Genomic DNA, 16,504 nt, shown 5'->3' with positions numbered 1-16,504 from the left:
CAGTTAAAAATGCCTAATAGCTCAGATAAATTCTATAAAATAAGATCAATGTGTAAAAATCAAGGTGGGTCTTCCCCCCTATGCCTTTAAATAAAAACTCATGATAACTCAGGACAGTTAAAGTTCAATCAAGACATTTTTTTATGACTTAAATAGTGGCAATCCTGTTATTTACAGAGAAGAAAACTGTTTTTTGCTTCATGAAATAAATTGTGATAAAGATAACTCATTTTCACAAGAATAAAATAAAACTCAACAAAATATTTTAACTTTAACTCAGGTTACTTGTTGATGCACAACATTTATTTATAAATCTAGCATAATTTGAATAAAAGCTATTATTTTCTATTACTAATATCTAAAAATATTCAGTTATACAAAACATACATTTCTCTAAATAACCATGAATGGTGGGGGAAAAGATTTTATTCAGCCAGATTGTGGCGGGCAGAATCCGTTGATGAAAGCAGCCCAACACTTCACTAATGACCAAACACACAGGAGTGTCACTGGAGTGCCTTGTTAGTTAATGACTGTTTATATGCAAGAATTTTAAATTTATAAAGTATTTTTATTACATTTCGTTCAAAATTTTACAACTTAAAAATAAAACATCAACTGGTTTAAAACTGATAAATTAAAATGTTGATTTCAAAGTTAACTTTATTGTAAGTATAAAAGTGATATTTAAGTAATTACTAATATATTTAATTTACTATGTTTTAAAAATATACAATAAAACCGTATTGTTTAAAAATTGTTACATTTTATTAATATTAAAATTGTTATACCAACATGACTTTTTTTAAAATCAATAAAAGTTTTTTGATATTTTTTTTATAATACATACAAAATTTATAATTTAAAATAAAGACATAACAGATAGAAGCTATAAATTTTAAACTTATAGCATAAGCTCAATCATTTATAATTTTTAATTGATATTTTATTACAAATATTTTAGTTTTAGTCTTAAGCTTATACTTAAATAATATGGATTGTGATATAGGATTGCAGAAGTTTATGTGCTTGATCTTTGATTATATATTTTATATTTTTTAATCTTAGTTTTTAAATTTTTTTATTCTATTATAATATTAATTCGTTTTGATATTTTGTTTTGACAATAATGTTATAATATATATTAAATAAACTAGAGTTTCAAATGATCTTTTAATTATTTATTTATGCTTTAAATTTAGAGAGGCTATATTGTTTGATTAGTTTTAACAATTTTGTAAATTTATTTTTATTTTGTGTTTTATTAAATTCCCCTATTAAAAAAATAAAGAAGCGTACACTTTTTTAATTTTTCTTCATAGAAAATTAAAATCAACTAGACAAATTTAAACTCTATTTCAATATGTTTGAAAATTTTAATCTTTAATATTATAATAAAAGGCTAATTAGAATTATGTGAAATTTTTCATTTTAGACAAAATTGTGTAAACTCATTAAATCTATTTAACAAAACCCTATTGTTAATATTTTATATTCATCAATGAAAGTTTTAAAATTTAAAAATTAATTATGTCTAAGAGAGTCTTTGAAAACATAAACTTAGTCTGCAACAATAAATATAAAAATGCTGCAAAGGCATTTTTTATTAAGACAACTTTAACATCTGTAAAGTTAAACTAAATAAATTTTTAAAGTAACAAATAACTAGCTATAAAATTTATATAATTTTTAAGATAAAGGAAATGAAGACCTGGCAAATGAGTTTGTAGGTCAACAAAATGCACATTTGGTAGAGCAACCACAAACGTTTGAAATGAGCAGCCTTCTAAATTCATTAGACCATGAAAGTTTATTTTTGCAACTAAAATTAAATTAACTAAATTTGAAATTCAACTAAGTGTAAAAGCAGAAATTTACATAACTATATAAAAAATCTTTATATATAACAAATTGAGTAATTAATTAACAGGAAAGCTACAAGAACAACAAATGCAACAATCATCAGAATGGGTGAATGAATTTAATGTCAACTCTGTCAACTTACAGAGTAAGTTTTAATATACTCAGCTCTTATTAATTTCAAACTAATTTATAATCTAAAAATGTTAATGGTACATAGAAATAACACTTAACAGACTTGAAAATATTCTTGTTGAGTTGTTTTTACTCAAAGATAAACTTTATGTTCTTAAAGCTAAATGACTACTCCTTAAACTTTATTTCTTAAAATACTTTCTAAATTTGAGTATTTTTATGAATCAACTATACTGAAATTATTCAAACAGCTAGGCAACAGAATCCGTGGGTAACCCAGTTCCACAACCAACAAAGAAGTTCACAGTTCGCCCCACAAAATCAACGAGGTGGAACGAGCGAAATGGCGCCTCAATACAAACCGATGCTTGAAAACCAGTGGAACCAAATGAGAGCGGGACCGAGCACAGCTTTTAACACGGCCTGGCAGCAAGCTCCTAGTTTTCAATCGAGAGGTTTTGTAACTGTGAATGAATTATTTTTGTAAATAATTTATGATGTATTTGGATTATTTGTTGAAAAAAGTTGCAAGAAGACTTTTAGAAAATGTGCAATTAAGTTTGTATAATGTATTAAATAAATATACATAATAAACCTAATTAAAAAAAAAAAAAAAAAAAAAGTAGTTTAGCGTATAAAATCTTTAAAAAATATGCAATTAAGTTTATGTAATATATTAAATAAACATAGTAAACCTACTTAAGTACAATTTAAAAAAAAGTGGCTAAGCATATAAAATCTTTAAAAAATATAAAAATATACAGAGACGGATAACTCAATGACACAAAAAGAACTTGAAAATTACAATGAAGTTGAAGAAGTCTGGTAACTGCTTTTAAAACATAACATTTTTATTAGTTAACTGTAAAAATAAAAATTTAACAGTTTAATAATCTAATTCCTTCCTATAATATCTTGGTACCAATAAGTTTGGAAAAGCACATTAAAAACAAATATAATGAACAATTCAAATTATAGGCAAGAAGTCGTAGCGAAAGATGAGTTGAGTCTTGCCGAGGCAGCCAAGCAGGTGTCTGATCAGCTGGAAGACGATGAAAAAATGAGAAATTCCCAGTTCAACAAGTTCATGCACAAACTGCAGGGTCAGGAACTCAGTATGGACAAGCAGCAGGTAAAAGCTCTTTGGTTTGTAAAAAAAATTTAAATGTTTAAATTTTTCTCATATTTACTTTTTTATTCTTAACAGAATTGATATAGAATATCTTTAATATATAATAATTCCTTATATAAGCAGCAAGTAAAGTGTTTAATTTGTATCAGGCCGTTTAAAAAAAGTTTATCTTATAGCCTATTTTCTTTAAATCACGTTTTGGCATTCTCTGTTTTTAAAGGATAAGTTTTTTTGAACAACTTTGTTGTTCTGTTAAAGATAATTTTTTTTTTAGTTACTTTGTGATGATAACTTGTTTATGATTTATAACATTTTTGTTCAATATAAAGTGTTAGCTATGCTTTATATTGCTAGAACTTATAGTAATTAAAATTTGTTTTTGTTATCTACTATTGTAAAGAAAGAAAAACAATACTGTTATCTTTTTATTTTTGTTAGCTTTAAAATATTTAAACTTATTTATTTTATAACAAATATGATATTTTAAATAAACATATAGGAAAAATTCTTTAAATGGTTTTCACTAAAAATTTAAATTGACACATTATATATTTAACAAATACATAAACTTGAGCAAAACATCTTTAAAAAAAAAATTGTTGATTTATTTTGTTTAACTTAAATAAAATAATTTCAGTTTCAAGGAGTACATCCTTCGAATTGGGACGAGGAATTCGTCAATCAAGTTAGTTTAACAAACAATATAAATTATACTGAATAAAGTAACATTGTTCATAAAAAAAAAAAGAAAATCAAGTAAGATTAAAGTTCTGTTTTTAAAATGTTCAAATAAAAATTGCTTAAAAAGCTTTTAAAAATAACTGTCTTCATTCTTTAAAGTAAAAAACTGAGCAAGAGGCCTATCGTTTAATAAAAGAGTATATTTAACTCTATTTAATTAAGAATAAAAATTCTTTTTATTAAACGGTAGATCTCTTGCTCTGTATTTTGTTCTTTAAAAGATTGGAACAGTTAATTTAAATTGCTTTTTAACCAAATTTTAATTTTATAACTATTATGTCTGATTCTAGTCTAAAAAAGCCAGACTACCTACTTTCCATTCATCTTAAAAAGGTTTACAGTCAATTTTTTGACATAAAACTAAATTATGTTAATATTCTAAAACTTCTGTATAGGTTGTTGATCAGTTCAAATAAATTTCTTAACGTTTTCTACGTCTCAAATTTTAAAATTTTGTTTTTATCTACATTGTTAACAAAATACTTTACAGAAATCACAGCAAAGTGGGGGATACTTTGATGACTTGGAAGAAGAATGGACGAAAAATGAAGAAAATTATCAATGGTTGAATAGAGAAGATGAAAAAGTTAGTAAAATCACAGTTTTTTCTATAAATCATTATTGTAATTGTTTTGTAGTTATGAGAAAAATTAAGGCAATTATAATATCTCTGTTAGATATAAGTTGTACACATATTTATCGTACTTTAAATAGTTTGCAAATCATAGAAAAAATAATGTTACTTTATTAGTATTTAATTTACTTTTTTAATAAGTATATGATAATAGATAACTAATTCTTTGCAACTTAGAATAACTAAATATTAAGACACAGTTGTTTGCAAAACGAATAGAAAAAGTAAAGCTTGTAATTTTGTTTCGACAAGTTACAAAACTAGCTTAATTTTAATACTTTCATATATGTACATCCTTTTACTAATACTCAATACAATACATACGTTTATTTTCAACAATATATAAAATTTATAAATTAAGTTTATAGTTATTTTTCTTATAATCATCTTTTTCAGGAGTACGAGTTTAGTGAAGTGAATCCATACCAGGACGCGGCATCCGCCTCCTTCGAGGAAGGAGTCCGGAGAATGGAATCCGGAGATCTTTCTAACGCCATCCTCATCTTTGAAGGCGTCGTCAAGAATGACACGGAACACAGTCAAGTATGTAGCAACAATTTTTTTAAAAATATTTTATAAACATTTTTTTTTAACTACCTTATATAAAATTTATAAAGCATAAATTAGTTAACACATTAATTAAACTAACTTTTTTTTGTGTTCAACAGGCTTGGTACTACTTGGGTCACTGTCAACAACAAAATGAACAAGACACAAAAGCTATACCCGCCCTTAAAAAGTTTGTTTTAATAAGTTACAAAACTGAGGATTTTTTTACTGATTTGTTTATACTTTTTTTCATAGTCATAAGTGATTTTGAAGTTTAGATTTTTAATAAAAAGTAGTTTTTAGTAAAATTGTTTCTGTAAACTTAAAGTCAACTTAATATGCTCAACATTTAGCTGTAATAGCTCATATGGTAACACTTTTTTTTCAGAGCCTTAACGCTGGACCCTTCTAACCTACCCGCAATGATGGCACTAGCGGTCAGTTACGCGAACGAATCAGATAACGTGAAGGCCATGAACCATCTCAAGCAGTGGATACTCAACCATCCAGAGTTAGTTTGCTGCTTGTTGTTTGGCTGCTAGGCTTAAATTTGATATTTTGTGAATGTAGATTGATTGTTACTTTAAGTTTCAAGGACATATATGTTAAACTTAATCGATTGGTATTATTTTTTTTAAGAATGGCTTTAACAAAACTAAACGCTAGGTCAGGGGTCGGCAAACTGCGGCCCACGGGCCACATTAAAATTTTTATTCAATTAGTTTAATATACTAATATTTTCGAAAACAAAAAAATAAAATTTAAGTGTTATATTTAAAGAATATTCTATCGCCTAAATTTTTTTATTCAAAAAAATAGTCTGTAAATATGTTTGTTAAAGCACATAAAAAAACGTTCCTTTTTGACCTGCCGACCCCTGCTCTAGGTGTAATTAGCCTGAAAATAACAAATTTATAGTCTAAAAACCTTGCATATTTTTCAGCATTTAAACTTTTTTGTTTGATATATTATGCACCGGATTTTATTTGTATTAACAATAATGCTTTGTTATTCGACTTAGACTGTATAAATATTAATTTTCAATTATAAAAAAATTTTAGCTTACCAATAAATTGAGAGTTTTTTTGTTAATTAATTTGACTGAAATCTTCTTGTTTTGGTGTACTTAATACTCTTACTTCAGTAAATTTTTTTCTAGCTAGTACGATTTAAAGTTTTGTAATGCTAACAAAAATGCATACATACTTCATTCTAATTTTATTTTAATTCATTTTTATTAAAAATATTATTTATAGAATAAATTGTTTTTAAAAATTAAAATAAAATAAGCTGTATAAAATTAAAAACATTTCTATTAAAGATCCTAATAAAACTAAAAACAAAGAAAACATTAAGTATTTCATTTTATTAGTTTTGACTAAACACAACAAGTAATCAAATCAGTAATGTTAAAAGCTTTTAAAGGATATGTAACACTACTACATTAGTTTATATAACATACTAATATGTTAATAATTTAATTATACTGTATATTAGAACGTTGGCTATAGATAGTAAAGTAAAAGAAGCGTATAATTAGCTAACATGACAATACACACAAAAAGAATAAATATAATTTGAAGATACAGTAAAGTGTTAAACAGAGAAAGCAATTTTTTGTAACCAAAAGCAAAACATATTTTAAATGTGATTTATTTTATTTGAATAAATGTTTTTTTTTGAAACTATATTTGCAAAATTAAGACTCATAATATTTTAAACACCAAAAGATATTCAAGTTATAAAATGTTTTAAGTTTAATCTATATCTTTTAAATTCTTTTGTAATACTTTTGGATTTTATTTATCTATCAAATGTACTTGTTTACTTAAAACGAAAATCTAAAACAAATTTATATAATGTAAAAACAAGCTCATTATTAAAACCAAATTATTTATTTTTTGTACAAAATTTCTTTATTGTTTTATCATATTTTAATGTTGACTAACGTATTTTTTTTACATATTGTCTCTAGCGTATTTTATTAAGACTTTTAGTTTCTTGTGTTGGAAAATTTTTTTACTGCCTAAATCTATTTATTAGTTTTTTGAAATGTGTTAGTACTTTGATAGGCAACGAAGTTTAAAAGCGAAAACTATTGTAATTGTATTTAAGATCCACCGTTTTAGGTATATTTTGTATACAAAATTTACATCTTGCATTTGTGCTTTGTACGAACTAAGTTGTTGCTTTTTACTAAAATGTGTTGTAAAGCTTTAGTTGAAGTTTTACTAACACTTTGATTTTTAAATTAAAGAAGTTTTATAAGAAAACAATTAATTTGGAAAATTTTTATTTCAAAAAACTTATTTTAGTTAATAAATAGGATTATATTTATCAATATAGTTTATACGACATTATATTTTAAATTTTAAAATAAACAATAAAAGTTTACATGAAATAATTTTTTTTTTTTAGTTTTCATTGTTTTAAGGTTAAATTCAGTCTTAATTATGTGTAATAACAGCCGAATAAATTTCTATACTTGTTTGTAAATGTTTCAGACAAATGCATAATAGTTAATGATTAATCTTGTGTTTGTTTAAGATTTTACAGAATTAACTTTATTTTTAATTTAATTAAAATTGTTATAACGTTTGGTTTAAAACAAGCATTAAATAATAACCTGTTTAATATTTGAAATTTATGTTAAAAATGTTTAACTGTTAAGAAATTTTTAATTTACATAAAATGATCAACAAAAACTCTAATTGGTTAAACAATGGTAAATTAAAATCCAGATTAAAAAAATTTTTACATAATAAAATTGTTCTTCTAAAGCTTTTGTAAAATAAATTATTTACAAGCTATACAAGCCATAGCATAATCACCGGTTTTATATACGAAAGTTCTTATTTAAATATAGTAAAAAGTTGAATTAACTGTTAAAAAAATGATGAATGTTATTTTATCAGATATTCAGAAACTGCCAAGAAAGTTCCAGGAATGATCAGCAACCAAACTGAACGACCATACGTTTACAATATGAAGGACTCGTTAGTTTTGTTTTTAAAAAATAAACAATAAAGTTTTTTAAATATCATAAGTGTACGTAATTTTCTGGTTTTAATGGTTTGTTTTCAAGAGCTGCTTTAATTTTATTGTAAATGAGATCTTAAAATGTGAATGAAAACAAAAACTGATGATAATCAATAAACTTTCAAGCGTTAAAACTAGGTTAGTATATGATTATAGTATTTACTTCTGTGTTTTAGTTATGTTTTCACACTTTAAACAAGTTAAATATATAATTTTTAAGACAAAATTTATCAAAAATTAAAACTTCAGTTTTAGAAGTACGAGTAAATAATTAACATGGAATTATTTTTTTAGTACTTCTTTAATTTGTTGAACTTTGTATTACTTTCTAATAAAAATCACATTATAAAAATCAATAAAATGTTCAAATCTAAACCAATCGAAAATAATTGGTAATACAACATTGGTATTATAAATAAGTCAACATGCTTACTAAGAAAAGCTACAAATGCACAAGTCTAAAAACTTTAAATATTAACTTTAAAAAATACTCTTCATTACAAAAATGTTTGAAAAAACAAAATAAACAGTATATTTTTATAGCTTATAGTGCTAGTGTACTGTGCATTTTAATTATATATAATATGTAATTTATATACTTAGATTTATAAACTGTGCTAGCAGCAACTTTGCTATTGATATTTTTTTTTACTACATGTTTTTAAGTTTATTTTGTTACAAAACCGTTATAAAAAAAATCGATTAAAAGAGCATTAAATTTTTTTTACCAACCTTTAAGACTCGACAAACAAGACTGATCTTTGAATAAACATTCCTTACACAGCAGTTAAATTCAGCTTAAGGAAAATAACCTGTTTATTGGATCCTTATAACTTTTTATTAGGTTTGCTGTCAAACAACCTTTTTTTAATATTAATTCCCCTACAGTAAAACTTACGTGGCACTGGAGAGGGCGTTTGTGAAGTGGTCAGAATGTCGCCTACGGTCCCGGATGCGGATGTCCAATGTGCCCTCGGTATCCTGTACCATCTTGACCATGACCACGAAAAAGCCGCCGACTGTTTCAGGGTAATTTGTTGTATTTAATTTTTTTGTTTGCTTATTTTCTTTAAAATTCATAAATACGAACGAATTACTTGTATATTTGTTATGGGAATAAATACTAGCAAAACTTTTTGGTATTTTAATCAGTTATGTTTATTATTTGAAATTTCTATATGAATCTATGTGAAAATATCTTTTCTTTTTCCCTAAAACTGATACAATTAGTAACAACATACAGTGTATGAATCAATCGTAACAAAAATCTAGATATCTATAATTCTTAAAGAGTAATTATTTTTGTTTACAAATATTATCTAACTTGACTATGTAATTTGAATTCTTAGCAATTTTTTTATTTTGAATAAGAAAAATAAAAAAATTAAATTGCACAGTACTATGAAAAAATTACGGTTTCCTTCACTAATTAATTATACAAATTTTACTCATAGTGATAAATATACAGGCAGCATTGTCGGTAAGACCGGATGACGCCCAACTGTGGAATAAATTGGGAGCCACACTTGCTAATGGCAGTAAGAGCGAAGAGGTAAAATTTTTATAATAGTTTTATTTAAATATAACAAATAGTAAGTCTGTTTATTAGGAGCTGTTTTAGCAATTTTTTAACGTATGGTTGTGAGTATATATATTAAATAGTTCTGCTAATCTCAGTTAAAATAAAGTCTATTAAATATATTGTAAGTTTTTAGTTATTTAGTTGATAAAGTTTCAGTAATTTTTTTTTTGTCGAATTGTCTTTATATTTTTGAAATTTTATTAACACAAGAAATTCAATGTACAAATCGTTTTGAAATTTAAGTCGATTTTTTTTATGGTTGTAACTTCACTTGAACTTAATATAAGTTATAATTACCAGGCAGTCATGGCTTACCGAAGAGCTTTAGAGTTAAATCCCGGATACACGAGATCAAGATTCAATCTTGGAATTAGCTGCATCAACCTCAATGCCAACCGGTTCGTTTACATTTGTTTAAAAAAAAATTTATATACTTATTGTAATTTTATGGATAAAATCCTGATTATATTAATTTTTTTTGTGATTCTTTGGTGTAGTCAATAGTAAAAAGCTTACTATAAAATAAGCATCCGTTAGAAAGTGTAAGCTCTCAATAATATGTTTAAAACTAACATTTTAAAGTTTACTATTTTCACTGATATGTACAAAATATACTTTGTTTTAAACTTTATATTACTTTAATTTCCAATTATCAAAAGTAGGTATTAACTTTTAAATATTATTTTCTTTTAATAAAAGTTACACCATGAGATATTAATATTAAAAAGTAGTATAACGGTTAATTTATATCTATTTTGACTTAGAAATATAATCGTGTTTATTAATCGTTTCTTCAAGTCAGGTTACCAATATTTTTAGAAGAAAGTTTTGTTATTATAGATCTAACCTCGTAGAAAATACATAAATGTATTTATAAGCTAAAAAATGTAATTTTATTAATAACTGTGATTAATTAAAAAGTAAAAACTGCATTAGTTATGGTTTTAAATGCTTCTATACTAAATATAAAATTATTTATATGCCAAATACAAAACCAAATGTACCTAATTTATTTCAATTATCCATCATCAACAAAAATTTTGACTAAATACCTCATAACTTTAAAATGTTTTAAGATTATAGGTAAATCAAGTTTTTTTTTACAAAAGTGCATTGGTTTTTTATAAAAAATAAGGTATGAAGTTTAGTTACGTTTTATATAATGTAAAAACTTGAATTGATTTTTTAGGTACAGGCAGTTTTGTAAAAATGTTCCGATACAACATATGGAATGCATTTTTTCACTGCAAGTTTTATCTTAAATTTAAAGATTTTCTGAAATCTAAAGTACTTTTTGTTTTTTGAGCTAAAAATCTGAAATTTTTTAGAAACTCTTCTTAAGAAAATTAAAATTACAGATTAGAATTTTAAAAAATTTATTTTTTTTAATGTAAATACTAAATTTATTTTAGTTAAAACACATTTGTGGAGAATGACTTTAAAGAAAATCCTGGGCTACCTTAAAATAAATTCAAAAAATGTTTGTTAAATTAATATATTTCTAAATTTTAGTATTTTTTTTCTATACGGAACCTCTTAAACTTACAGACTTTAATCCCTTTTTTCTCAAAAGTCTGTTTGATTTGTAGAGGTAAAATTGTTTGATAGCAAAAACAAAAATGTTCACAAGAGGGTCAGTTTGTAAAAAAAAAATAATATCTAGTGTAGGTTTTAAGTCTCTCGTAAGTTGCGAATAGACCATCTTTTTCTCTTCATTACAAACCTAAGAATATATAGTGTAAATTTCAAATATCTCGTAAAAAGTATCAAATTGACCCCTGTCAAGTATGACCCCTTTACAAGTTTAACCGCCTTTGGAAATTTTTGCCCTTTGAATCGCTAATATAGTCCCCAAAGGAGCTATTCTGAAAACACTGATCTGTAGAACATGATGTTCAAGTTTCATAAATTTACTCGCAGCGAGGCGGTGGAGCACTTCCTGACGGCGCTCGACCACCAGAAGAGCGCCAGGGGACCGACGGGCGAAACAGGCGAGACATCGGACAACGTGTGGGGCTCGCTCTCGATGGTGCTGAACATTATGAGGGACGAGCAGGCTTACCAGCAGGCGCAGAACAAGGATTTGGATTCGCTCATGCGGAAATTTCTCCACTCGAATCACGTGACGAGCGTCAAGTAGCGCCGTATAGCGGAACAAAAATTTTTTTGCAGGATTTTAAAAATAACAACATGTTAATTTAAGATATGTCATATCCTTAGTCGTAAACAAATTTAATGAAGTTTATAACGTATTTTAATTAATTTAAATTTTGCAGAGGTCTCCTTATGTTAATTTTTTTATTATGTTCTTTGAATTGTAAACAAGTTAAATTAAGTTAACTATTTATTTTAATTAACTTCTTTTTCGCAGAGATTTTAAAATAACCTTAAGTTATTTTTTCTCTGTAAAGTTCTTTAAGTTATAACATTTGTATAAGTTTTGTTAATTTATACGTTTGTTAAAAGCAAGTTTTGTGTGTTGTTATATTTAATTCACTAAAAGAATGAAAGCTTAACTTTATCATTATTGGTAAACAATGTTAGTAAAGCATTTTAATTCTTTTCATTTTGAAATAAGATAACGCCTTTTATATTTTAATAAGCACTACTAGAAAGCCTTGTAAAATTAGCTAAATTATATTTATAATAGTCTTTTCGGTAAATATTAATACAGTATCATCAGGCTTTAAAGTAAATTTCAAAAAGTTGGTGCTGAGGTTGTATAGTCTCACAAAAACCAAAAGTTAAAATTATAATTACTATTTACTTAATAATTTTGTTGATTTTTTTTTGCTTGTTTAATTCTTTTAAGTTTTAAATATAGCCTTCTTTCAACTTTGATTTTCTCTTCAAAAAAAAAAGTTTTGTTAAAACTGTTTTTGTTTTTAATTCAGATTTATTATTTGTATGCAATATATTAAGTATTTTTTGATGTGTGTTGTTTTTCTTATTGTATAGAGAAAATCTTAATTAATACAAGTGCAGTATTGTTTCAATAAACTTGTTGCAGTTTTCTGTCCTGGCTTATTTTGAATAACTAATAAGATAAAATCAAAGAAAGCTTTTTTGAATTGTATCTTTTTGATACTTGAAACATAAAGTTAATTAAACTTGTTTGTAACTTTAAATTTATTAATTAGAACTGTTTATAAACTATGTTGTTTTTAATTTGTGTTTCTTAAACTTAAAAAAAATTTTTTTTTTTGGATTTAAAGAAAGTAAATTAACCATTAAACTAAAATAAAATATTTTAGCAAAACTTTTGAAAAAGTATACAAAATAAAATGTTATATTTAAAAGCAGGAGCTTTTATTAGTAGGGTTTTCGTATAATCACACTGACAACCAGAAAATATATGCTAAAGTAATTAATGTGCTATAATAATATTTTTTTTTTGTTTTTAAATACAGTAATTGACATCAAAACTTAAAATCGATATTAAACGCTCTAGTTGTTGGAAGCTAGTTTCACGCATGTGATAATGTACTTGAATAATGAGTATAAGTCAACTTGTATAAAAGTAAAAATACAATCATAATATTTTCTATTTAACTTTTTATAAGTGCATAATTATTAGAGATGTACCAGACCCACATTTCGGGTCCGGCCGGATCCGGACTTTTTTTTCAAATTAGAATCCGGCCGGATCCGGACTTTTTTTTATATCAAGATCCGGCCGGATCCAGATATCAGACAAAAATGGCAATATCCGCCGGACCCGGATAGTGAGTCCGGTACATCACTAGTTTTCACATAAAAAGTAGAGCTTACATTTGTAGTTTCAAAATTTCATTTCTATAAAAGCTAAAAAAAAACTATGAATAACTTTAAGTTTAGTATAAGGAAGATTGATTGAAAGAATAAGTACATCACAGAAACAATATCTGGTAGCTAAGATTAAAATCTATTAAACAAGATCAACTTGTAAAAATCAAGTAGGACCACCCCCCCCCCCCCCCCTATAGCCTTACCAATCTAAAATCAATTAAATTCAAGTTCTTGAACACAATTAACTAGAAAATCACAAAATATTGAAAACTGGATCAGCTTAAACTCATTCAAAATCTAAAAGAAAACTAACCTGAGTTTTTCAAAAAATTTTAAAACTAGCCTAACAATTTGGTAGTAAAGTTTTTAATTTTGCAACATAGGTAAAGAGTTGCATTTCTGAAATGTTTATTTCATAGTTTAAATGTAAACAAATGTAAATTAGTCACGTGTTCAAAATGAGTCAATCACGGTAGGTGTTTAATTTTCAAAGAGTTTGTTTTTGAAAAAAATACTTTTCTGTATGCTCTTTTTTACTAAATAAATCCGAATCGGCCGGATCTCTGTTAGGATCCGCCGGATCCGGACTTTTTTTTTCAAATTAGGATCCGGCCGGAACCGGATCCGGACTTTTTTTCAAATTAGGATCCGGCCGGATCCGGACTTTTTTTCAAATTAGGATCCGGCCGGAACCGGATCTGGAATTTTTTTCATATCCAAGATCCGGCCGGATCCGGATATCAGACAAAAATGGCAATATCCGGCCGGATCCGGACCCAGATAGTAAGTCCGGTACATCACTAATAATTATCTGGTTTTTAACATTAAATAGAATTTTTTATTTATCAGCTGAACTGAAATATATAAATACAATTGTATTTTTTCTATAATTTAAAGTTTTACTAGCTGTTTATTAATAAAGTATTCATGACCACTAACTTAGTAGTACTAGGTAAAAATTATTCAATCAAGTTTTTATAACAGCTAAAACTTTAATTATTTTCGCTTATTTTAAAATTGAAGAAAACACCTTACCGCTTACGTAAGATGTTATTTGAAATAAATCCTTAACTAGCTGATTGACAAAAGAGAAACGATAATTTAATAGCGGTTACATTAAATGTCAAGTTCAAATAAATAGATAATGATTTTCTTAAAGAGTTTTAGGTGCAGCGGTCTGCCTACCAATATGAAAGTTTAGTCGGCGAACGCGCATGCGCAGTACTCGTGGCGGTAAAGCGGCATGACCGCCACGTCAGTCCAGCTGTTCGTGGCGGGCGCGTACTTTTTGTCCGAAACAATTTCTTTTTGTACGTGCTTGTCCTCTTCTGTCTCGTGGTCCGAATAAATTTCGTCTACTTGTTTCTTCAACCAGCCGGAAAACACCTAGACGATGCTTTTCAAACGGCTTTGAGCGCGCGCCTGTTTTCTTTCGTGCGAGGGAAAATTTCTGGCCGTGCGGGCGATGGGGAAAGCTGTACTACTTCACGTTTTCCTTCCACTGAGCAGAGCGACGACGTGAAACCGCCTTGGCTGCAACACCTGCGTTTGCGATGAGGTTTTACGAAAACGAAAACTTCTTTAAACGCCGCGTGACACCTGCCGTTTTCGTGATCAGATAGAGAGCCGCATTCGACGGAATTCATCGTTGTGTCGGATAGCAGGCCGACGCGAACTTTCACAAGCAGTTTTTTGCGTCCGGGCGTTCTTCCGAGCCGCGGCTGAGCCGATTGCACGCAGCACTTGGCGCTCCGAAGTGACCTGCAGCTTCGCGAGCACTTTCGAAGCCAAGTCCAGCACCAGAAAGCGACCGAGATTGCGAAGCAGCGTTCCACGTAACGAGGCGCGATTTTTGAAAAGGCTCGGCGGCGCGAAAGTGTTTGCAAGCTGATAAATGGTGGCGGCGTTGTGGTTTCGTAGTTTCGCGTCATATGCACTTTTCAGTTCAAACTTTTCTGACAAGTCAACTTGTCAGGTTTTAGTTTGAAGTGATTTTGCTCAGTTTTATCTTATTCGACTTCACTGTCATCAGTTGCCGAAATGCCTAAGTATTTTTTATGTGAACAGTGAAAAAGATTTGTGCGGTTAACGCGTTAAGTACAAGTATCAGTTAAAATGTAAAAAAAGACTAATTTTAAGTATCTAGTCTAATTAAAGATCAACAACAATTAAACGTATAGTATCTTTTCCACATACTTTTTTCGTAAATTGAAATAAAAGACCATAAAAACTAAAAAAATGGTTAAATTCTTAAATACTTAAACTGTAATTTTTCAAGACTCAAATTTAATCAACTATGATTAACTGCCTAATACATAAGTAGTTAACACAACACACGTTTGCATTATTAGTTATTATAAGATTTTACGGCTGGCAAACGCTTTAAGTGTTTATAAGAAAGCATTAGGCTTCCGAAATTATTTTCAAACGTTCTCTTGAACCTAAAGATTTAATAAAGAAATGTAATTTGTCAAAATTTTACAGAAATTTGTGAGCCACATGTTTTATCATAGTTTACATGTTTACCGTAGATATATAAATTTAGTTCAAGTTTTAGCTTTAAAAGCAAAACCGCTCAGACTTTAACCATTCACGTCTAGCAAGAAGATTTCCTGTGCGCACTTTGAACACAAAAATGCTTGCAAAGCAGGAAAAAACTACTCAAGAGAAAACACACTGAGTACAAAATTTTAAATCTAGTTGTTATAATCTTTTTTTTTTCATGCGTTCAATTTTAACAAATTAGAGACAAAAAACCTTAGTTTTCGTAAACACTTGGTTTACAAAAGCTTAAATTATATAGATTTGTTAAAAAGTTTGGGTCTAGCAATGAAATTGATGCAAAACTGCACTACTATTTAATTTTGATTTTACTAACTATTTCTCTACTTTACAGGTTTATCTTTAAAAATTAACAGACGTAGAAAAAAAAAGAGAACCAAAATAATTAAAACTTGTAAAAATCGAGTAGTATGCACATTTAATTCGGTCTGTATAAATGAAAATTTAGTAAGTTAAAGTGTTTCGTAAGTGTTTTGTTTATAACAGCAAGCAAATACCAATT

At 27.1% G+C, this 16,504-nt stretch overlaps 1 protein-coding gene across 1 annotated transcript; it reads left to right on the top strand.

The window, feature by feature from the left end:
* Positions 1-403: 403 nt before the first annotated feature.
* Positions 404-11,812, top strand: LOC145847900 (peroxisomal targeting signal 1 receptor-like). The gene is made up of 16 exons (XM_082953753.1): positions 404-521; positions 1,695-1,808; positions 1,931-2,008; positions 2,247-2,450; positions 2,760-2,820; positions 2,974-3,127; positions 3,765-3,812; positions 4,359-4,454; positions 4,899-5,045; positions 5,171-5,241; positions 5,440-5,562; positions 7,967-8,051; positions 9,003-9,119; positions 9,559-9,642; positions 9,973-10,070; positions 11,593-11,812. The coding sequence occupies exons 1-16, from the start codon at positions 404-406 to the stop codon at positions 11,810-11,812; spliced, it is 1,818 nt and encodes a 605-aa protein (XP_082809879.1).
* The last annotated feature ends 4,692 nt before the right edge of the window (positions 11,813-16,504 follow it).

The sequence above is a fragment of the Thalia democratica genome, unplaced genomic scaffold (genome assembly GCF_965202585.1).
Source record: "Thalia democratica unplaced genomic scaffold, ktThaDemo2.hap1.1 HAP1_SCAFFOLD_1145, whole genome shotgun sequence".
In the NCBI taxonomy this organism is placed as follows: domain Eukaryota; kingdom Metazoa; phylum Chordata; class Thaliacea; order Salpida; family Salpidae; genus Thalia; species Thalia democratica.
Note: the sequence above shows the minus strand (reverse complement) of the source record. Positions and strands in the feature narration are given on the sequence as shown.